The sequence below is a fragment of the Athene noctua genome, chromosome 2 (assembly GCF_965140245.1).
Source record: "Athene noctua chromosome 2, bAthNoc1.hap1.1, whole genome shotgun sequence".
Classification (NCBI taxonomy): Eukaryota; Metazoa; Chordata; class Aves; order Strigiformes; family Strigidae; genus Athene; species Athene noctua.
This window is the reverse complement of record NC_134038.1, coordinates 42,887,175-42,911,982: the sequence shown is the minus strand read 5'-3', so window position 1 is coordinate 42,911,982 and position 24,808 is coordinate 42,887,175. Positions and strand designations below refer to the sequence as shown.

The 24,808-nt window shown below is 38.8% G+C and overlaps 1 protein-coding gene across 1 annotated transcript; it reads right to left on the bottom strand.

Annotated features, from left to right (window-relative positions):
- Window positions 1-23,310, bottom strand: LOC141956866 (kinesin-like protein KIF20A). The gene is made up of 18 exons (XM_074897718.1): window positions 23,179-23,310; window positions 22,110-22,184; window positions 19,255-19,374; window positions 18,284-18,422; window positions 18,001-18,185; window positions 14,442-14,538; window positions 13,795-13,989; window positions 13,599-13,710; window positions 11,815-11,886; window positions 9,630-9,776; window positions 8,873-9,038; window positions 7,392-7,562; window positions 6,596-6,735; window positions 5,165-5,330; window positions 3,437-3,554; window positions 3,286-3,353; window positions 1,517-1,636; window positions 1-332 (listed from the first exon to the last, which is right to left on the bottom strand). The coding sequence occupies exons 1-18, from the start codon at window positions 23,308-23,310 to the stop codon at window positions 57-59; spliced, it is 2,499 nt and encodes an 832-aa protein (XP_074753819.1). The 3' UTR covers window positions 1-56.
- Between the last annotated feature and the right edge of the window lie 1,498 nt (window positions 23,311-24,808).

Below are 24,808 nucleotides of genomic sequence, written 5' to 3'. Positions count from 1 at the left end.
AAGAGTTTAAGATTGATAAAGAAGTCCAGTAATTGCACTCCTTGAATAATCAAATATTATTCTTTTGCTTTATAAGCCAACAGTATTTGTTTTCTTGAAGAGGATGAGGCATCTTCATACTTTCCCCAACCTTTACCAAGAGGTGTACTAGCAGTGGCTGCTACTGTTGATTTCAGGTTGGCCAACAAACCTCTCCCGGGTTTTTGTTGTTTTGGCTCCTCTAGAGAGAAAGGCTTTTTCCGTTCATCGAGTTCTTTTTGCAGGGAAGACACTGTTTCCTCAAGCTCCAGAACACGTTTAGCCCAGTTCTGAAGACTATTCATTTCTTGATCCTATGAGGATAAGGCTGTGTTAGGTACATGAACATTCCAAGGTCTTTTTGTGTAGCTAATTTTCTGTTTCAGAATATTTTATTATGACAGTAAACACCCTGTTATTACTATGCCAAATGGCTATTCAATACCAATTTCTTCTGAATTACTTTTATGTAACTTAGAAAAGAGCAAACTATGGGGCTATCAGAGACCAAGTTAGCTAAAAAGCTGATGCTAAAATGCTTGGCCACAATATGCAAATGATTGCTGCTGTTCTATGAACCAAATAAAGAAGGCTTTCCTGTCTTAACCTGCAGTTACTGAAAGCAAAATCAAAACTCTTATCATAGTCATAAATCTGCTAACCAGGACTGAATAAATGCTTTGAGTGGGCAGAATAGAGTCCTAAAGATGCTCCCTAATCCTTGTGGTTAACAAAAAGGCACCTTCCTATGTCTTAGAACCAAAGAAACAAAGTTCAAGATGAACAATTTTCAGTCTCAGGCTTAAGACTAAAAAGCATGCAGAAGGTAATTTAATGTTCAAAGGAAAATATCACTAAGCAGTCATACCTGCCTTGCTTCATTTACAAATTACAAATGAGACAGATGCAAAGTGTCAAGATTTCAAAACCTTCATTTTTTTATTTAGGAATCTAGTTGCTATCTGAGGTCAGATGCTGCCAACTTTATGAAGTGCCTGGTTCTGAAGGAAAGATTTCTTCTGTTTCAGTATTAAGTAACCTGCCCATATCTCTTATCCAGCTTGGCCACCTCTGCAAGCCTGTCAGTATAGCTTTAAAGCCTTAACAGATCCTTAGGTCTTGTTGCACTAACACTTGTACACTGGCACCTTGCTTGGTCTCAGCAAAAGACTTCATGACTAGAGTTTCGAGTAGTATTTTCTTTGCTCAACAATAACTCGTGGCATCTTTAGATCAGCAACACTTGTCAGCACAGTTACCCTATTGACTGAGTCTATCACTTCAGTTTAAAAATTAGTCTTCTCTTACAAGATACAAAGTCAAGGAGTGAAACACAAGGGCTCCGAGTTCTTAATTCAGGAAGTTAGGGAGATAAAAGATAACATCAGAAGAAATTAGTAAGACTGAATGGTGGTTTTACATATGCAAAGATGCAGAAACATCCAGTACAACTATGGATACAAGCCATATTAAAGTTGCGTTTAAATTATTGACAAACCTTGAGCATGATTGTGCGCTTCAGTTGACTGTTCTCTTCTGCCATTTTTTTGTAGCCTTCATTAGCTTCTAGCAGGGTCTCATTTAATTTCTGTATTTTAAACTTCAGAGATTTTATAAGCTGAAAATAAAAGCCGTACACAGTGAAGTTCAAGATGACACACTTTACATTCATTTAGTTTATGACTGGAACTCATACAGACACTGTAGGCATTTCCAATTAATACTGAACAGTGCAAACTGCAAGATCAAAGCAATGAAGATGAAGTCTGCTTCTCAGCCTCCTATGTCCCAGCCCATCTTTTCTGGTTATAAAATACAGCTGGAGCATTCAAGGGCTGTTGTGCTGAAGCTACTATAGGTTTACACAGACCTGTCAAAGAACAGCACCACAGACTAAGCTGCTCCTGGAACAATATGCTCCTTTTCAGTAAGAGTAATGAAAAGAACACTCTGGTCTCCTTAACACTATTCATGTAGTGAACTGGAACACAGCTACCACAGAAGACCTCTCTTTTCTTATGGGAATATTGATGGATTAAGTCCTGAGACAGAAAAGGAACTCTGAACTAGAAAAATTAGTGTTATATGATTAATTGGCTTCTACAAAGTTGGAGTGAAAATATCCAGATTGCGAAAAAAAAAAAAAAAAAAAATCACCTTTTGCCCATGTTTAGTGGCTGAATAGGAAGATAAAGAGTAGTGAATTACTCATCACACATGTACAGATATGTGAGGCAAAGCAGCAGAAAGGCACTGATGGAACCAAATTATTTAAACTGCTCTCACTTCAGTTATTGCCAGGCAGCAATCCCATCACTCTAACACTTTCTAGCCACACAAAACAATAAATACTGTATTCCCATATCAAGCATAAAAGCCAAACTTTCATCAAAATTTGTAATTTACAAAGGAAATGGAAAATTATGTAGAGCTTTCAAGGACAGGAGTGGAAAACAAATGCCAGAGCCATAACACGAGACATTAAACTCGGTAAGGAAAAAGGTTTTTTTTGGAGTAGGCTTTCTCAATAGAAAGGGATTTAAGTTCAATTTCCATTTACATGGTTTATTAGAATCAGCTGGAACTATTTCTCTAGCCCCTGCTTCTATTTGTTATTAGTGAAAGGAACAAGGCTGTTTCTTCCCTCCTCCCCATTCTTTTTAAACATAGGAAAGTAACAGTAGCCTTTCAAGAAGTTCATTCAAGGTATAAACTAAAAACACATACCTAAAAATAATTAATATTAGTTTTTCATAACACAAGCTCATGATTGCCACCTCTATCTGCTATTCAGAACACAGGGGTCTTGTTTGTTGGAAGAACAGAGACACTACCCTTTCCTTAAGAGGACAGTGGAGTTCAGTACTTACAGAAAGGAATGGTTTAATGCACTCTTTTGGCTCTAGATCTAAACTGTTACCAGATTCTGTAATTGTTCCCCTGAGCATGAACAGGCAGCATTTCAGGAAGGAAAGCACTGAGGCCATGGCAGCAACACTTAAAACCAGTCCCAATACTTCCCTGCTTCCAACTCACATCATGTTCACCGTGTGACTTGTTACAAAGTAGATGCCTTTACAAACTGAAGCCAGAACACAGCCAATATCTGGCAAGTGTCATCCACAGTTGGGCAAGGGCTTTTTTGTAAACTTGACCCCATTTGCAGGAATCTTCATGCTTTTGTTTATAGTGAAGATCTTTAAGCATTGAACCATGCCAGTTTAGGACTGTTATCCCCAGTTTTGTTAGATACTAAGCAAAAGCTACCTCTTCTTTCTCTTTGCACTGTTTCTGTAATCCTTCATTGGCTCTCTTCATTGTCTTGTTCATAAGATCTATAGGCAAAAGAAAAAGTTTGATTGTTTACACACAATACCAAAAGTAAATTGAACTTTGAATATCCAGATTAGATTCCTACCTAGTTCCATGTTATTTTCAGTAGTCAATATATCTGAATTCAGACTTCCCAGAGCCAACATCCTCCCTGACTGTTCATCAAGTTGCTTTTCCAATTGCAGTATTTTACTCTCTCTATCCTGAAAAGAGAAGGGCACATGGTAGAATGTATTTGAATTTCTGCTTAATCTGACGCAGTACTTCACATCCTTCAATTATACACACACATATGCAGTTTTAAAATAATCTCACAGGTGGAAATTGTGATGGTTATGGTTGAGAAATCACAGTAAGGAATAACACTCAGATCATGAGACCTTCCAGGAGTCAACTCTTCCAGTCTCAAAATTTCCAAACTGTATTAAAAGTAACCATATGGCAGAAAGGAAACTTCAGTGCATCTGTGTTGAACGCTGTTACCAAATAACTTGCTAAATAAGAAAGAACATATTTCATAGAATTAAATTTTAATCTCAATCTCCTTTTCAGTACCTGTCAGCTTGTATATCGGGTGATATTTCAGAGTGAGAAATCAAACAAGTGTCACCATCAAGAAAAGTTATTCATCTAATTCTGGTTCTCTGAAACTGCCCACTCAGATTTCATGTTGTGCTCTCCTTTGTCAGTTAAGAGTTTTACATCTTCAGGATTTTGTTTCTTATCTGACTTGCTACCAAGACCATCTTGTTCTTTGATTCTTCACTTATGCAGCCTTGTGGCCAGTGTAAGAGGCAGCTATAAATACAGACAGCTTTCCCCTACCTCAACATGGTGTACAGCTAGGGCTTAAAGTGAACATAAAAACCAGAGTCTAAATGGGGAAAAAGACAAATGGGAAGGAGGTGGAAAAATAGGGGCCATTACACTATACAATGTTGCTTATCAGCACCTCAGTGGAGAGCTATAAGAGCAGAAATGTTTATATATCACAGTCTACAACAGAAACCCACTTCCCTCATGTCTTGAAAGGAACCTGCCTACCAGTGAAGTAAGAGATCTTATAAGTTCCTGAACAGGAGAGCGCAGTAGGAAGCACCTCTGGTGTATACCAGTTATTCTATTCTTCCACTACAGACCTTCTGAAAAGACTGAGACCCACAGGTCTCATCTGCTGCCTGGATACACTTAGCCATTTATGCAAAGGCTAGATTAAAGACTCGTAGCACTGGTGACTGGTAGCACATGGCTAATGTGGCTCAGCTGCAAAAGGAATAGCAACTTACTGATGCCAACTCTGAACAGTTCTAGGTATAAGTACAATCAGGAGTTTAAGTTCTCTCCTTCATAAAAGTCTGATCTCTCATCGCAGTTTCTTATCCCACAATTCTCCCTTTAGACCTTCAGAGAAGAAATCCATTATAATTAAAATAGCTACCCTGTACTAAATTCCCCACCGCCCTTTCAGACTAGCCTTTTACTCTACGCTCTACAGTCTCAAGATCTCCACAAAGTCAGATTGCTGTATACAATAATCCTCTAGGTGTTCCAGTCATGCACTACAGAGATAAAGATGACTTGGATGAAACCGAACTGCCCTCAAAGATCAGGAAGTTTAGGTACACACTACAGGTAGTATAAGACAGAAGACATCTCTATCCTTATGGTTAGTACTGGGCACCAGAACAGCTAGTCAAATTTATTTTGCCTGTTCAGTGTCACGTTTAGGATTCCTGAATGATTCTGTTAAGGAAAAGCAAAATTTACAGTTAAGAGGCTAGCACACATTTTTTTAGCAGCAGTTAAGTCATACCTCAACTTTCTCTTGTTCAGCTAGAAATTCTTCTATGGGAACATAATGGTCTTCAATATGTTCCATTGCACACACATATGCATGTTTCTTGATGGCCTCTTTATACATTTCAAACTTGCTCTCCAGTTTTTCTTCATAATAGTCTTTCATATCTTCCAAGCGGTTGCTGAAGAGAACATGTTAGTTTTATCTATTAGCATTCCAGCTATTACAATTTAACTACATGTGTTCAACTGGCAATATCAAATTTATTAATCATAAATAGTGATGTTAAGAGACCAAGTAGTACTTTTCTCCCTTTTCCCTTTTTATTCTCAATGATTCTACAGACTTGCACCTAGGCATAACTTCTACTTGGCCTACACCAAGAATAGTGCTATAGAAGAACATACTTAAGATCTGTCAAACAAAAGTTTTTTAAAAAAATCCACTAACATGCAGTGATAGATATGATTACACCCAATTAGACCTAATATTTGAAGCATATTTCCATGGGGTTTCTTTTACATTGGTTTGGGGTTTTTTGTATGGTTTGTTTGTTGTTTTGTTTTTTTTTTTTGGGGGGGGGGGGTGTCCATTAAAGATAAATGCCAAATTTATTTTGCCATATTATTTCAATACATTATACATTACTCCTGTCAATTTAAAAAAAAGTGTCCCCAGCAGTGACAGAGAACATCACCTCAGAGAAAAAGCATCACTGCCATTTCATGTGTTTTAGCCAAAGGCACCCAAACAGTTTTCAAGTCAGTGCACATGTTAAAACACAGAGGGTTCTGCTGGCAACTTAACTTGGGGTTAGTCTCTGTTAGCAATTCAAATCAGTTTACTGCTGTTTTAAGAAGAGAAGAGTTAAGAGGAAGTGAATTCAGTTTAAGTAATCTGCAAACATTTGAAAAAAAATCCCAAATTAGTAACATCAGTGCAGGCAGGCACAGTAATTTATAAGATAGTAAGCTAATAATGGTTCATAAATCATCCAGAGCAAGAATTCAGGAGAGCTCAAAGAGATATAATTCAAACTACCTTACACACATGCATGCATATTAGCATGACCAAGTGCAAGTTTTGGAACAATCGCAAGCCTCAGTGAAGTACCTGTAACAACCTTACACATCTGCTAAATACTAATAACGAGTCAGGACAATCTCCAGTAATTACAAATTAAACAGAGAAAAGTTCATCAGAAAGCAGCATTACCTTTTCATTATACACAGCAAGAGGCTTATCTGTACAAATTTATTTTAGTGTTTCTTCTTCCCTTTTCATCAGAAGCTTTAAAATTATCCAGCCCTAACTTCTCTAAATAACATGAGTATGTCTTGCATACACATAAATATGTATATGCATACATATGTGTATATGTATAAATGTATGCATTTATGTGTGTGGAATCCTTTCAGTCTTGAATAGCGCTATAATATGACTTGCCTCCAAGCTTCCTCTGTTTCCAACAGCTGTCGGAACATTGCTTCTGCCATCTCTCTACGTATCTTCACCTCCAGAAGGAGCTTACTTTGCCTTTCTGCAACTAGCTTCTCCTTTAGGTTTTCTGTAGTTTTCAAGAGATCCTAAATTTAACACATTTCAGTTCAGAAAACAAGCTAGAAAAAAACCACATCTATGTCAAATGAAATATTCATACAGACATCCACAGAGGAAGTTCCTACAAGTCTATATTTTCAGAGGGGGCTGCACCGAAGGCTAAATATTTTCAGACATTAATTTCTACTGCAAAGACAAACTTCTCCATCCTGATAAGTTTCTGCTATCAAAAGGTTTACTACAGTTTTGGCATTTAAATATTAATTTGTACAACCATTTAGCATAAAATCTATCTGATTTTTACAGTTTATTGCTATTAGATTGTATAGCTTTGTTTTCAAAATGTTGCATCTTAAGTTGTTCCTGCTGTTTCTAAAAGAATACTAACGACTAAATAATGCTGTTTTAAACACATACTGCTTCTTTACTCTTCTCGTCGAGCAATCAGTTCAATTCCAAATTTAGCACTTGATCTAACTGGAAAGCTGCATGCAGCCTTCCACAACTACACTTGTTCTCCCAGAATTAGGCCACTCTAAGTCTAGGTCTGCCTGACACTGAGCAACAGCTTACAGTTCTCATTTGATACAGCTTCCAGCACATCTCTTATGGTAAAAGATTCCAATATTAGAACTAATAGCAATGGCTTTCTTGGTATAATTTTGAGTAGACGTGTATCTACCTCATGACTCAGAATGGTGATGTCCACTTCCTCTTCTATGGAGGTTTCAGAACTGTCAGGAAAGTCACCTACAGATGTGTTAGCATCAAAGTGCATGATAGGTTTGTCATCGCCTCCAACTAGCTTGGGTGAAAAACAACCGAAACTTTTGGTTGGGATTGTCTGGGTTACCTAGAAAATCCAGAGTTGAATGCACTGATTTATCAATGCTGTCAATATTGCAGATATCAGAATACTAGGGAGAAGTAGTATGAATACATCATTGTATATACACTCTATTTAACGATTACAAGAACATTAACAAAATTTTACATGTCTTTTAGCAGACAAAACCATTTATCAATACAAATATAAGACTTCAGTACTGTAACAAAGTAAAAATGGGAAAGATTATCTACTAACAAACTTAGTATGCTTGTCTAGAAAGGTGTTTTCTCTCCCCCTAAAATACAAGGTTTTAGTGTAGTTTCCTGGGAAGTTAATGAAAAGAAGCAAAACCCTAAAACATTTGCTCCTTCCTGAAATACTGTGACCAGCATTCAACAATTTATGCTAGTTGCATAAAGATTTTAAGTATGTCTGTCATAGGACAACATATCAGAGAAGCTTGTCTCCTCAGTGCACACTCATCATGAAAGTTACAGCTGAAGAGAATTAGAAAACTCTTTCTGAGATCACATTAGACATGCCATTACAGACTTGGAACATGTCAGAACTAATCCATGGTTCCAGACTAGAAAAGGACTGTACTCCTGCCATAAAACACAGCATAGCCCACCATCCCACTCCCTACAAGAAGCAGCTTCCAGGAAAGCTGAATGAATTTGAGACCAAACATCAACCCCAAGTCCTGAATTTAATGGGAGGCTGACAAGCAGAGCTAGCAGAAAAAGCATGACAGCATGTAGATTTAGCAGAAGGGTTTTTGCCTTCAAAAGAGAGAAGCACACTACCTTCAAGCATTAATTTACCAATAAAAAGTCTTCCCTTGTTTTTTGTTATTAATTACTGGCACTTAGTCAAACAGGAGCAATGCAGGCACAAAAGATCTCATTTAGACTACAAAATAAGAGGCGGCTACTTTTACTATCACCACAGGAAGTTTTGAACAATTGTCATCTTGCACAACAGATGCTTAACTGCACACAGGTAAAACAATTCATCAAAAGCTTGACTCAAAATCTTACATTTGCTCAGATATATGGTATAACCAGTCATATTTGAAAATTCTCTGACTGCTTTTTACACAGAATGTTGGTGGTGTGGAACTGAACAAGCCAGAAAACTGCAACTGTCTTAACTTCTTACCACAAATAGGTCTGAGGATGGGCAAGACTACTAGAAGACTTTTAGAGGGAAACCACATGCAGAAGAATGATGCATCACATCTGAATCACACTCAAGTCCATACAACACGATCATTTCATAGATCCATAATAACAGAAAATGCAGAATATCCAAGAAAGTAGATGAACTCTTACCTGTTTGGCTATAGCTGAAAATTTCATTACATGCAGTGTTTCATGATATGTGGAAGCATGCTGATTAATGTTTACAATCATACATGCTTTGCCTTTTCCACAAAAGAAAGGCTGAAATAGACGAGTCAATTTGCTCTCTCTGAATGGAATATAGCTTGGTTTCATCCTTATGGAGAAAAGAATAAAAAAAATTGTGAAAAAATATTGTAAAATTTTGTGATATTATAACTTAGCTTAATCCTGTTTCTTTCTTTCAGGAAAGAGATCCAGTATGATACTCATATTTAAGCCTAAGCCATTTCACATCAAAGAGCAAGGTCTTTCCCGGATCTCATAAGTTCTCAAAAAACCTGATGTATTTAAAAATAAAAGTAGTATAGTGTTTGCATCACAGTTCCCCAGTGTTACAAAGCAGACACTGGAACAAGCCGAGAGCTAAGTACAGGACATCTGTCAGATGTCTGATGAATCCACCTGTGTAATTTGGAGGTGGAAGGGGAGAGGACAAAACAGGAGCTCTGTACACAAAGTGTATTGCTCATACACACACACTATAAAAAGCTTGGTAATTTTCTGCTAATTGCCCTTTTTTATTCTTCACAAACAGTTCCAGAGAAAGAATGTTCATTTCAGATATTCCAGTGACATCTGTAATAAAGAAGGTTTACAAGATTTTGTAGATTTCCATTTTCCTCTGACCATGTGAACGCCTTACAGAAACATAAAGGGATGCTTAGGGTTTCAACTTGTCACTTACTTCGGATTTTGATTTTGCTTCAGTGCTGCAATGCATTTTCCAAGGATATGAAGAGAATTATTAATATTTCCTGCTTCTTTTAGTCTATCTCCAAAGGCTTGTGTTTTATTACACCTCTCTGATCCAGCCAAGTCACAGAAAGACAACCTGCAAGAAAGAATGATCTAGAACACACATATAAACTTGTTTCTAAACAGTATGAAAATAGAACTGCATATCTTTTTATTTCCTCATGTGTCTAAAGTGTAAATGAGTGACTCATTTCAGCCTACCTAGATCACAGAATAAATTGTACTCTAATATTGACATTTTGTTCAGGAGGCACTACCTAAGGTATTCAGGATAATCACACTAACCTATCTATCTTCCCATTCTATATAAAGATACTTGAGCAAGATTGCTGCTTCTAAGATAGTCTATTCAGCACATTTAAAGAAGTCTGCTTGTAGCGTTCCTCTTTGTAGGCATCCTTACACAAAGAATTCAGTTTAGGAATCTAAATTTTATTACAGTCCTAAGGTAAGTACTTCTAGACAAGAGAAATTTCTGCAACAGGTTTGCATAGTGTGGCTATACTATGGAATCACTTTGACAGTCACCTGCACCAGTTCCAGAACTGGGAGGACTGCAGGTTAGTAGTATGCTTCAATACAGCGCAGTCTGCCTCTGTTGACCACAGAACCATTTGTTCACTATTGTGAATAAGAGGCCAGAACTCCTTCCCAGATCATCTTAGAGCTCTTTGTTGGGCTATAGCAATTAGGTGCATCTAAACTCAGGTCACTGAATTGTCCCTCAATGTACAATAGGTTACAGTCAGAGGCAATTATCCTGGATAATCAAGGAATTTAATCACTTTTACTTTATATTAAGAAAGCTATTGAAATACATTAAGCTCTGGAAGTTAGATAATTTATGTAATCCAACTATTACTCACTTATACATACATTTATTTACATAAAATAACACCTTTGTAAGATCATAGCCTTTCACACAGCTGAAAAGTACATGTTAATACTATACATATTAATAAGGCACATATTTCAACTGTGTGAAAGGCTATGATCTTATGATCTTTATCTTTTTCAGTACAAGATGAAGAGCTTTTTTCTTCCGTAAGCAACACAAAAACTTTGCCATCCGTTTAACAGCTGCTGCAAGCTTTGCCAGGGGAATACACCAAGGCAGAGAACAGCAAGGAATACAGATGCAGTCATTTCCTCAAGTTATCTTTCCTTAGAGTATTTATCACTGTAATGTCTGACATTAAAAGGTTATCTCATAGTGAGATATATTTATTACCATCTCTGCTCAGCAGAGACAAAAGAGAAATCAGAAGGAGCTAGGACTGAACTAAAACAATCTGATACAGGCTGTCCTCATTTTTCCATATCAAGATAAATGGACAATTAATGAGGAAAAAATCCAGCTATCTAAATGGCTTCAAGCCAAAAGATTAGGCTACTTCCTCTAAACCACAAAGGAACAGAGAGGTATAAGGATTTAGCACTGCTCTTGTGGGGTGTGCTTACATTAGCATTTTAGATTAGTAGAACAGTTTTTAAGCAAATCCCTTGATGATTCCCTCCTACTGTAGATTGTACTACGGAGCAGTCCCAGAGCATGTCACCTGCATTCTTTTTGGATGACAGACTGGAATTTGTGTTCTAGGAGCACATCAGATGTGCTGCCATAAACTCTAGTCTGGTCCCAAAGCAGAAAGATACACTGCAAGGTGCAAGCTATGCCACCACAAGGTGGCACAGCTTGCACCTCGGATCTTCAGCAAACTGCTGCAACTCCACAACTTCAGAGACTGGCTTCTATCAGCCAACCATTTGAATACTCTTGACAATATATACTGTGGTATTACCTAGTACTACTCTGTCCCCACCTCCCCATTATGTAAGACAACATACCTATATTTTCCTCAATTTATGTACTACCAAGAGTTTCAAGGTCTGGCTAAAAGAACCTGTTAACAGAATAAATTAAACAGGGAAACACTTTGACAGCTGTCCCTATTGGGTTTCCAGTCAGTTTTATGCTGGCAGTAGAGTTCCGATTTCCTTCTCAGCTCCCAGAGGATTCGTTTATTACAAGAAAGTTCACCAGCTTAGCAATCTTACACCTTAACAACTTTTCTAAAATTACATTCTTGTAATCAGGTGAAGCATTCACTTACTCTGAAACTCCAAGAACACGTGGCTGATGCTCATCAGTTAGCTTTAGTAGCCTGATTGAAAATATACTGTGACTGAAATGGAAAGAAGTCCTTATTAATAACCACAATTATGAAAAATAAGCAGTTGCTGAAGCAAGACAAAATATGTATGCTACTGAAAGTTCAGTGCTGAAGAAAGAATAAGAATTAATTCACTAATTTATATTAGTTATGTTCACAATGTGTTCATTCAGCAGCAAAAAGCAGCAATAAAAGTTATATTTTATGACTTTCCATTTCTTTCAATACAGGAAAGGGAAAAATATCACATGGCCTACAAGCCATCTTGGAGTAAAAACAAGCCAGTTCACTTAAGTCTGCTGATCAGAAGATGAATACTTAGGTAGCCACTTCGTATACAAACTTCAGTCAGTTTCTGAACTCAGTAAATATGAAGAATTAACTTTGAAATAAATAGGTGAGGGAAAGGGAACAAGTTAAGGTTCAACAGTCCTGTAATTTTGTCTGCTTCAACATACACAGTTATTTGTTCAGTTTTGAAATTATACTGTTTTCTACAAGGTTGAATCCGTAACACTTGAAAATCCAGTTATTCTGTTTTATATATCAAGCTACAAAGGCACTATGGACATGCTGTCTGAAGCCAAAGAGAAAAATCCTAGAATCAGAAGTGTCCAGTTTATCCAGTCAGTCAGGAAGCACAGAAGACAAACTTCTCTAATATATATTTAAAGCAGTGCTTTATTCTTCAGCACCAACCCACAATTTAAGAACGAAGTTTCTAAAACAAAACAAAAACCAAGAACAACAACACCACAAAAAACCCAACACACACACAAAAACCCAACAACGACAAACAAAAAACCCCACAATTTAGAAACAAGCTAAATTGAAGTCAGCATATTCTCTGGAGCAAAGAAGAGAACATTCTAGGCACAAAACTTTACCAGAAAAGCACAAAATTCTTTTCTGCACTTCATTAGGCTTGAGCGAAATTCAAATGGAATCTTAGCATGAAATTTAATGGCAGCTGTCTTTAGCTACTACAGAACGGCCTAACTCTTGATTTTTAGAGAAATAGCAAGCTTAGTAACCCTATGATTATATTAGCTAAATATACAACATGACTCTTCCACACTTAAAGGACAAATTAATAAAAGGACATTAAAATCAAGTAAGAAGCATTTTCAACAGAAAGTATACCACCTTCTCTATTTCTTCCCACTCTATCAAGCCAGATTCTCCCTGATCCCTCTTCGAGAGCTGGGTAAGAGCTTAATTCTTAAGATACCAATGAAGCTCAGCTAGAACACAGGAATTTAAAAGCATCTAGATAACCTAACAGCACTGCAAGGTACTGCACAACTCATTACTTCCTACATCCCCTACTGACAGGCTCCAGGTTTCCCACAATTATACTGCCAGTGATAAAGAATTATCCAGCTTTTCCTTCAGCATCCTCACACAGCCATTCCCACTCAGCACCATTAGCATTTACCAAGATGTACAGCCCTGATGGCACTCAAAACTGAATGTGATTTGATCTTTTTCAGTTGGGTTGCTATTCATGGTTCCAGACAAGTCCAGCTACTATTAAAGTCATAGGGCCACTCCTAGCTGTCTTTCAGAAAGAATTTCATAATAAAACCAGAATAACCAAGGAAAGTCTTAAACTATTATTGAAGAGTGGTTTATTGCAAACATATTTTAAAGTTTTCTCCCTTCTCCTCCTCCCTCCCCTTAAAAGAAAAGGGACAGATATTCTTATAATTAGAGGAACAAACCTTCTACTTGATTGCTCATTCATTCTAGTACATGCAAAGCTTCGGTTCTTGTTTCCTACTTTTAGAATTTTGCAGCCTTCTTCAGTGCTCTGAATGCTAATCCACTTTAAGTCTGTGAAAAGAGACCTTTTACATACAGTTCTGATCCTCAAAGAAATTCTGTGAAACTGACAAGGTCATAAACCAGTGTTATTACCTTTAATATAAGAATTTCCTCCTTGATCCTCACAAATTCTTAAGACTCTGCGCTTCTGAGTTTTTGATGTAGATAATACATTTAATAGGTCATACACATATTCATTGTAAATCTCACAAAAGGAAATCCACACAGATGCTTGTGTTCTTTGGTGTAGATTAGTTCTAAACACGTCAAGTGGAACAAAGTTCTCTGCTAACCCAAAACAGAGGAAGAGTTCAATGATCAAACAACTCACTGATAAATTTTGATTACAGTATATAGAGCCTTCTAAAAGGAGGAGGCTTGTATGTATCTATATTGTACAATCAGATACACAGAAATGAATAATGGAGTTTATCCAAACTTCTCAGCAGTCGCTTGGAACCAGAATATGCCCAAGTTCTAAGCTATTGCTGCCCTTTGCCACCAGCAGTTTATACATTAGCTTTGCAGATCTAAGCCTTCATCTTCCACTAAATAGAGCAAGCTATCAAAATATTTTTACATAAATTACTCCTTCTTTGGAGCTGAGCCATTAAAATTTGGTTAAAAACTATATATACTTTGTAGTGTAGTATAGAGATTTTTTTAATCCACCAATAGTCACCCACTTATATTCCTAAATGTTTTTTTTTTCCTGCCCCCACAAAATTTTTCCACTTTACCTAGTGAATGAGAAGGAAGACTTTTTGAAGTACACTTGGAAGAATCCGGCTCCACATCACACACATTCGTAATAGTATTTGAGATGTTTTCTGTCTCCTTGAGAAAATAAGAGAACATTATATCCACATGAACAGACTATGAGTATAGTACAAGTTAAAACTGACAGTAATTCCAGTATTTAAGAATTAAATATTCAAGTAGTATTAAGTGTTAATCCACCCTTACTCTGACTGCAAATGAAATGTTTTTAACAATACTGAACTAGAAATCAATAAACGCCTTTTCCCTCCCAGGAGCTGTTGTTCTCTGCTACTCCCAGCAACCTGTTTTGGAGGCCAATTGCTGCTAACATAGGAGACTTACTTTACGGTTCTGGGAGAAACAGGATTCTCTGTCAGACTATGACAGCCTAGAATGCCTTTTATGAACAATTGGACAAATATGAACAGTGCTTCGGGCAACCAAAAAAACTGGAGGAGTAAGTTTCTTTCAGGGGCAGATGGCAAGGTGGTGGGCGACGAAGAGACAAAAGCAGTAGAGATTCCTAATTTGCTTGCTTGTTGCAAACCACAGGCTTGGGCCAGGTCTGTGAGAGTATGAATCAAACTTACTGTAAGACCTCAGAGTGAAATGACAGCTTCAGAAAGAACTTAAAGATCTGATAAACCAACAGTCTATGTTAGTTTAACTCAGACTGAATTAAAAGGCCATTCAAAATCCTGTATAGGTAACAGCACAGTTTCTTTAAGTGCACACATTTGCTGAACTTCTTAACATCAACAAAATTATTTAAAAACCTGCCAAGACTTGTCAAAGCATAGGCTTCACAGTACCCCTGGGAAAACTAGTATAATGAAGTACCAACTCCCACTATATAGAAATTCCAACATCTCCACATACTACCTCCTTCCCATATTTTACACACCGATATAAATTTTCATTAGGACATTCACTCTGATTTCCCAAATCCCAATCCAGATAGAGGGTCATTCTACAATAGAAGGGAATGGATTCAAAGAAGTAAACCTTAATGTTCTAGCTATTTGAATGCAGTGACAAGTTCATTATGGATTGTCTACTCATGCCTATGTTACTCATTCTGTATATCCAAACCAAAATTTTAACAAATAGAAAGGTATGAAGCCATACTTTCAGATCTTCCATTTTGAAGATAAATAGGACATGATTGCATTTATAAGTGACCATTTTGCAAAGACTGCACTGTCTATACATTTATGTTTCTGGAGTAGCTACAAGTATAACCAAACACATTGATCCTCTTCACTCTGTTTGTGAAATACAAAGAATTCTAAAGCAGGGTATGGAACTGACACACATGGCACATCTACGCATATCAAAAATATATTGGAATGTACAGTCCCACGGTACTTGTGCACATGATAAGTTTTTGTAAAGATATTTCAACAAAACTGAGTGAATTTGCTGTGTTGCTACATTGTTCTTTAAATCATGAGACCAAACACAGAAAAGAGCTTGAAGATGACTGCCTAAAAACAAGTGGGAACAGGAACTGACATTGTTTGCCAGTGACAGAAGATGACGCTTTATAGCAAATACAAGGACAGGTGGGAATAGGAATGCAAGTAAAGCAACTTTTAATCCAGTAAAAAACAGTCTTTAATCCCCTGAAAATAGAACAAGTAAAGGGAAGGAAAGAGAGGGTGTGAACCATGCCAAGCAAGTTTTTGCAGCAGCACCGTACAGAGAACATTAACAGTAGAACATTAAATACAAGGGCACTGCAGTAACTCAGAGTGGTTTAAACTGAGAGAATGAAAGGAACAGCAAGCTCTTTCTGCATGACACGTAAACTGAGCCTGGGAAAAGGGCCTACAGAAATCCACGTAAACCAAAACCAAGCTCACCAAACCATATCTGCTCTCAGATTACAAGCTTGAGTGAGCATCCGAACAGTGATGCTATTCATTCACAAGCTATCAAGAAGCACAGCTTCAGTACTGGGGATGGCCGAGGTATCACTATGGAAGGATTGTAACACAAAGGCAGGTCTTGTCATGCGTTATTTTCTAGATGCATTTTTACATTTCCTTCCTGATGGTGGAGTCTTGCTTGCTTTCACTGTAATGCATCAATATCTAGATCACCTACTGCAACATTCAGTAACTAAACTGTTAATAAAGTCAGAGTGTGATTTAACAGAAAAGAACATCTGTAAACTATAGAGTTATCTTTCAAATAAGATATTTGATCTCCTATTCTAGACCATGAGCTCCTGTTTGTTCCTTCTTGCAAGCTTGTAGGTTCCATAAAGTTTTGAAAAATATTTACCTGCTATCCCCTCCTGACCATGTCAATTTTTTTAAGACCTCCATCCCCTGAGCATGCACACCCACAGCTTGAGTGAACTTTTAAGGCAGTTAAAATAAATATGAAATCTTTAGTATCTTTAGATTTTTCACCTGAGATCGTTTCTCAGAAGTTAACCAGACTCAGACTAAACAAAGTTTGGTATACAGAGTTTAAATTACGCAACAGAATTTAGAGTGGAACTTTACATATGATTTTGAGTCACAGAAGGGTATTTTATCAGAGATAACTGAAGTACTTTAACAACATTGGTATTAAAAGGCACAGAAAAAAGAAAACCTAGTCAATCATTACTTCTGTATTTCCCATTATTCATTCAGAGTGGCTTTGAACGATAATCAGCTAAGACTACAGCATTTTGGGATTAAATGCACAGAATCACAGTTCAGGTTAAAAGTGTTCTGATCAAAAGGAAAAAGAACCAGACATTTTGTGACAATTTGCACCTGGGCTTAGAATTATAGAACAGTCACACACACAAGGGTGCCCGTTTTCTGGCGAGACCAGTTTCTCACACTGGAAACAGAAATGACTAGATAATGAAAACAGGAGGCTGCCACAGTAAAGATTCCTCTATTCTACCTAAGGTCTTCAGAGACCAGAATTAAAGATACATACAATCCTCTAAAGCAGACTGGAATCCTTTTAGGAAATTCATTTTGTGGCATCTCACTCGCTGTATCAGAAAAGTTTATTTATGAAATCACAGATTTACAAACTTTAATCTGGCTTAAACCTGTCCTTCACCAAAAAGGACTCTTCTGCCTTCTTCACTGCCCCTGCTAGATGTTGCAATCATCTCTCCTGAGCTACTACTAGCATTTGAGCAACTGCCCTGAGATCCAGCCTGGGAACCTGACCCAGAAGAAGGTTCACTTGAGAAGCAGGTTTTAGATAGGTCAGCTCTCAGACTTTTCAAGGGCTAGTGTCACCAGTGTCAGAAATGCTCCTCTAGAAATCCAGGCTTTGGCCTTGCAATGGGTTTTGGTTTGAACTGTGTGCTGCCTGCTGCAGAAAGTTCTTCCAGTTTACCCTGAGCTCCAAAACCAGTCAGTTGCCTTATTCCAAGGTTCACCAAGTATCCATATTGTAGATTTAGATAAATCTAAAGAATTAATAGTGAAACAGAGATTTTATTAAAGATAGTCTATTAGACAGGAAGCTTTTAAGAAGCTTCATTCATTAACAAGAAAGTATTTGGTCACTGACCTCTTTCAGTGATGCAAGAATAGCAGTTTTTATGGCTTCTTCTTGCTTAACTTGCGCATCTTCTAGTTTCTTAACACTGTTGCTCAAGTATGGTTTAAAGTTCATCTTCAGGTAATGTCTTCCTCTTATGTGGTTAAAAATCACATCAAGTGAGCGAGGTAAAATACCGAAATCTTTTGAAGTCCCTTAAAAATAACAAAGGATAAAATGTAGACATACATATAAACTTCTCATTGGATTTTGACTTGGTTGTTATATATGCTTTTTGGCAAATGTTTTATACCTTGGATAGTGAATGTCTTGCCTGCATTTGTAACCCCATAAGTAAACACCAGTCCATTCACTCCATTAACATATGTTCTTAATACCTCTTTCATTGAGCCTTCAAAAAATTCACTCTGAGTAGTTTCTGGTCCAAAGACCTCGAAGAGGGGGTGGGGGAAGAGAAAGAAAAAAAGTTATAAATGGCACAAAAAAGTTTAATATATGAAAGTGTTAAGAACTGCCCGATAGCGACTAGTTTTTCAGAGCAAGCTCAGTAGAACATACCAGCTTAGTTTTCTGTCTTACCTGAACCACTTCCGATTCAATGTTTTCTGTTAGGTTCTCGTAGGATGCATTCTTAATTCTAAGAGGCACTCAGGCTTGCATTTTTTTTTTTTTATTTTCCTACTCTAAAATAAACTGCTTAGAATGCTACTGAGCACATACTGTTTAGTGGATATTTTCAAGAGCTCTGATGATGATGCACAACTCCCTCCTCCCTCTGCACCAACCAGCATTACAATGGTCTAAATGACTCAATGCCTGGAGCTGTTTTTCTTTTGATATTTTAAGAACAGAAGTTATTGCAGTAGGTGATAGAGTTTTAAGAAAATTCCTTCCAGTATAGAAGGCTTAAGCAGTTAGGCTACTATTTTTCAAAAGTCACTTCTCAGATGAGGGCATCTGCAGGAACAGCAGAACCACAGCTAGTTTGTGCCTACAAGACACTGCTGTGGCATCTAATCAAAGAAAACAAGAGAGATGCCAAAGAAGCTTCCTTGTCTCATCTAATAGCCATTTCCATTATAACGCAGCTTTCTTGACAGCCTAACAGTAAATAAGCTGAAATCTGGTTTTTTAAGGCATAGTACCACCACATGTAATTCATATAAGAAAAATCACATTGCATGATGTAATGATAAAAATTCAATTTTTATCATTACAGTGGAAAAAAAACTATAAATAAAAATTAGGGAAAACTTTGCCTACCTGAGAAAAGGTGAACTTGTGCACAGAATGACCAACCCCTCTTTCACTGTTTTTCATTGCAGAAGACTCTTTGGGTGCATTAAGAGTTACTGTCTGAGGATCTTCAATAGTTACACAACCCTTAAAAAACATGACGAAGTAAAACAAAATACCACACAATTATTTAGGAAGAAAGCTATCTGAAAAAAAAACCACAAACAAACTAGTGTTCTTATCTATTTACCACAGCTATGAACATCTGCAAAATTTACATAAAATCTCTCTTGAGGTGTGTAACAACTACAGAGATAGCCACTTTACATGAAAGCTAGAGTGTAGACAAAGTTAAGGCAATTGTCTGGAGCTTTTTAAAGAGATTTTAAAGTTTTCTAGGATTTCTTCCAGCAACTTTTTTTTTTTTTTTAAAAAAAGAACCTTTCTAAATCCCGGTATTTTGTGATTATGGCTCATGGTACTTTATACAGCTATGAAAACAAAGCTATATAGAAATTTAATGGGTTTGCTCTTCGACATTTTCAGTGTGAAACAAGCCATAACCAGCATAAAGAAAGTAAAAAAAGTTTGAACCATTATCCTTTGATTGATAGATGGTGTTATCAGCAATGAAGGAATCTGAATTAGTTTCAAGGTCAACTTGATTGTTATTCCTCAGTTAAGAAAAGGCAAAATACAATTACCTAGCATTCACTAACTAGGTAAATGTAGAATGCAGTATCACAGGAAAATATATTTTACATCAGACAGGTCTACCAAAAATACAAACTCAACTACCAGTACATCTTATAACAGTGTATTGAAGCATCAGCCGCAAGTATTGTTTGTAACTAAATCTGACATTTGTGTTCAGAGGCTGGCCAGAGTTGGTAAGAGTAATAATCTATGTGTAGCACATACATAGGAAGTGCTGCTCTTCCTAGGAGTCTCAATGAACAAGTCTGTTTATCAACTGGTATAGAAGCTCTAAGAAGCTGGGTACTGAATTTAGACCAATCACTTGCTCACTGTGCCAGGCTCTAAGCCCATATACTCTTTAAGCATTCCTCCCACATTCCAGGAACAGGAAGGCTGGTCAGATGTACTAAAATCTAGAGAGCTACAGAAGAATCCAACATCTGTAGCATGTGCCAACAGCTGCTACCAGCCTCATAGAAACTCGTGAGTAGAGGCCTTGAAGTAGTCAGATCTACAGAGCTGCAATCCAGCTGGTAACACATGACTCTCATTGTCTCCCCCAGCGAACCCACAGGTCAGTTGGCAGGAGTCGGAACATTTCTGGCACTGTACACGTTGTTTATATCCGAAGAACACAACTTCCTGCTCTCCAGTGGGTGACTCCAGAGAATCACTAGCAGTTGTATCAAGAGTAAAGAATTTAATCCAGAACTCTTAAGCTTTACTGGCATATATCATTATCTCTATAAGCAACAACAGATCAGTTAACCTGTTGATTGTCTCTGTTTAAAGCATAGTTTGTAGTTGTAAGAAACAGGGCCCGGGTTCTACTTTTTTTCTTTTCTTGTTACATATTTGGAACAAAGATGCTTTCCTGAAAATTATGCATTGCAGGGAGGAAAAAGACCTAAAAATTATGTTGACATCTCATTGATTATAGAGATGGGAAGGGGTTTTATGTTGGTTGGTTGTTGTTGGTTTAGGTTTGGGGTTTTTTTCCATTTGTTACCAAGCATCTTCTTCACAGATTCAGGTGACAAGAGAGCAGAAAACCTTGAAGGCACTGAAGATCTTTCAAGCATTCACAGTTTTTGGAGGCTGAGAAAAAGCCTTCATACCATGCAAAAGAGTTTATACAGATAGTATGTTGGAAAATCAACAATTGCATCATGAAACATGTGAAGACAAGAGCTTTTTAAAAAAAAAACAACCACAACTTCAGCACTTAATTTTTGCCTTCCTCCCCGCGTTTAAGAACAAGTATTTTCACTAACCAGGTAGTCAGAAATTTCCCATTCCAAAGAGGGATAAGTCATAAAACAATTTGATTTTGTAAAACAGTTTCCCTTACAGCCAGCTCATATTGCTGAACGACACCAAACTAGAAGCACTGTGGTAGTGTGTACTACTCAACAAGAACTGTCTAAGGAAAGGCAGATGAAAGCTGAGGAGGAAAAGAAAATCCAAGTGAAAAAAAAAAAAAAGATTCCAACGCTGGCAGATCAAATGCAAGAACACATTTTTAAAAAGCAAATCACAAGAAGCAAATCAGAACTAATACCAAATCCTTCTCCAAACAGGTCAGGAACAAGGTCTACCAGAGAGCCTGTGAGGCCCTGCAAAGATGAGAAAAACATTGCAGAGACACTGTCCTCCAGGGGCAGTTAAATGAAATCTTTGCATCAGTGTTCACAGTGGATTGGGGCAGAGAGGAGTATTTCTGCATGTTTGCATATGCACATATACATGCATATAACACTAAAGCATCTGAATCTGATAGTATAAACTGTAGAGGTTATAGAAGAATTTGACAGGATAAGCAGCAAGTCACCGGGATGAGGTAGTAGAGTATTCAGGCATTCCAAAGAAACTCAGGGTCAGGTACCTGAATTACACCTAGAGTCATGTATCATGTCTTCCATGAAGCTCCTTCATTTCTTGAGTACTGTAGAGTCAAGAGTGACATCAACTTTTAAATAACATACCCAGTAGAATTTTGCAGAGCTACAGGCGTGCATGTCTGTACCATTCAAATTAATAAAAGTTGTGATTAAAAAAATGATGCTTATCAGGTGTCCAGTAATTCTGTTTGGAATCAGTACATGGTTTATATAAAAGGAAGTCCTGACTTACAGTACTAGGTGTTCTTTGGGAGAAAAGAAAAAATTAATTCTACAACTAACCTGAGATTCATGGTTTTCAATCTCTGATATAGAAAAGGGTCTCACTCTCAAGAAGACTTTCAAAGGTTGATATGCCTATTCATTAAAAAAAACCAAAAACAGTTATAAGGGCCACTTCTGAAACAGAACACCCCAAAATCGTATCAGCACACATCTCTGATGCAGTATTTCCTGTTTTATCTTACTGCTGCACTTTCTCGTTCCTTGTGAAGTTCATACCCTAAGGTTTGATTTGCTTCTATACCTCCTAATGCCCTTAAGTAGCCCCTTTCCATGTGTGTACGTGTGTGTCTCCCCATTAGTGTTCTTTTATGACAAAGCCAATATTTTGATTTAAAAAGAGCACACCATCAGAGGCATAAACTGCACTGCTTCCACCTTCTGGTCTCCCTCTGTATTGAATTCAAGCTGTATTTTCAAACAGTTCCTCCACACTACTGCACTTCCATTTTGTATGGAGCATGTTCAGTTAACAGATTGACACATTCAGCCTCAAGAGACTGCTTTGTTAGCAAGCACAAGCCCCTCACCTTCCTCACAGTAACAACCATGAAATAGTTCCCAGTTTCTAAGATGGGCTTTTCCATCCTGTATCATTATACAAAGCTTGCCACCCAGCCAGGTCAAACAATAATAGCTCGGAGATTTTTAGAAGGATCCCAGCATTCCTTTTCTCACAGAGCTTCAAACCCGCTGCTTCGGCAACTTGTTCATTCAGGAGATGGATTTACCTGAGCTCTCCACAGCCCTCCCATGATCAGCCCTCTACTAATCATACCAAATTAAGTCACATTCGAAGTCCAATTACTGAAGTCCTTCCTTCTCAAAAGCTTAGCACAACACATCATGTAGCATTGACCATCTGCATTTGCTACTGGCAATGAGCTATTTGTAAAGAACGAGAGGTAAATAGAAGAATCAAACTCATCTTGGGTGCAGCAGAATACAGAGGTTCTTGCCAAAGAAAAATTTGCCAGATTTAAAGCTTAAAAAACCCCCCAAAACTAAAAAAAAAAAAAAACAACCAAAAAAGCACAATCAGAAGACATGTTGCAAAACCAATCCACACCTCCTGTTCCTCTGCACTAGGCAACATTGTTGACTCCACAGGTGAGGGTTCACCTGCTAGATTCAGAAAAGAAACTGATTCCAGTGCATCAGATACTTCTGCAGAAACATTGTTTTTCCCCTCATTATCCATTGTTCTGCCTAAATGAACTAAGAAGGGGGAAAAAAAATTCCATTATTTTCTCACAGAACAGGAAAAACCACATAAGGAAAAAAATAGAAATCAGGGTAGCTCATATATAATAAACAAACACTTCTGAAGAAAATAAGGTCCTCTGAAGAGGCTTGGGAGTATGCAAAAGCTGGCAGTTGGGTTATACTCAGAAACACGCAAATGAAAGCACACTAGCGGCCTGCTGGGCATTCCTCTGACCCACCGGGACCACAGCCTGTAACCCCCACCCCTGAAAGGCTCAGCGCTCCCTAGGCGTCGGGGACATCCCGCGCTCAGCCCCGAGCCCACCGCGCCCTGCCTCGATGAACCGGCGGCTCGGGGCCCCGTTGCACAGGCAGGAACGGGCCGGCCTAGGGGGGCCGGGCGGGCACGGCCGGGCGGGCGGCCCTCGGCCCGCCGGGGGAGCGGCCGGGGACGCGGCACGGCTGCCAGCCGCGCGCCGCCGGGCGAGCGCTCACGCGGCACCAACCGCCGCTACCTTGCCGCGCGCGGGAACCCGCGAAACGCGCCCGCGCGAGCGGCGGAGGGAGGATTTGGGCGGGGAATGGCGGGCGCTGATTGGCCGAACGGGAGGGGAGCGGGGCGGAGAGGTGGAGCGGTAGTGATGGACAGGCCCGTAGGAGCACGAGCGGCTCCCTCCGCCCGGCAGGGGGCGCCTCCGCACAGCAGCTCGCGAGCCGCCGCCGCCGCCGGGGGGGGCCGGGGGGGACACGGGCCGGGGCGGGAGCGCCTGCAGCGCGTGCTCGTGACGCAGGATCTATTTATCGTTTTTAATAAGGCCCGGGGGGAGGAGGCGGTTTGAACGGCGAAGTCAGGCGGCGCCGGGAGCGGTAGCTCAGGGGTCAGAGGAGGGGTGTCTTGCCTAACTGAGAGGGGGGGCGACCCGGGACGCGCAGGCACCTCAGTATTGCCGTCAACAGTTCTCATGGGTGTTATGTAACCGCTTCGACACCACGCGGTGTTGTTGTAAACCAAGTAGAAAACAAATCGCTAAACGTGCAGGCTCCACAAAGCCAGAGGGGAGTGCACACCACAGGGAGGGGAGCGTGAACCCTGCTTCCCCCCGAAAAGGGACGCGCAGGAGCCTCAGGCCCACCACCCTCAACGGGATTTTCTGGTAAAGATCAGTCTTCACAGATGAGCCTGTCTATTCAGTGCGCAGGGAGACAGTTTTATTTCTGTGTAGTAGAAGACCCAGAGGCAAAGGTAAAGTTATATTTGTTCTTAAGTTAAAGGCAGGTGCAAAGAAACACACTCAAAAGACCCCTTTTTAGAGCCACAGCTGCTCAAAGAACACAGGTCATTTAGGTATGTTTAAGGGGCACCTTGTGAGAGGTACAGCCAGCTGCAAGCCAATAAAAAGCTATTTCATAGCATTAGGTTTTGACCAACAGTAAAGACCAGACAGAAAAGATGTCAAAGGCAGCCAGCCGTCCCTAGATCCCCCCCCAAGGGC

Coding starts and splice junctions, on each gene's coding strand:
- LOC141956866 (XM_074897718.1), bottom strand. CDS start 23,310: ATGGATAATGAGGGGAAAAACAATGTTTCTGCAGAAGTATCTGATGCA. Junction 18,186..18,283: donor CAAGACATTCACTATCCAAG/GTATAAAACATT, acceptor GTTATTTTTAAG/GGACTTCAAAAGATTTCGGT. Junction 3,354..3,436: donor TGAAAATAACATGGAACTAG/GTAGGAATCTAA, acceptor TTTTGCCTATAG/ATCTTATGAACAAGACAATG.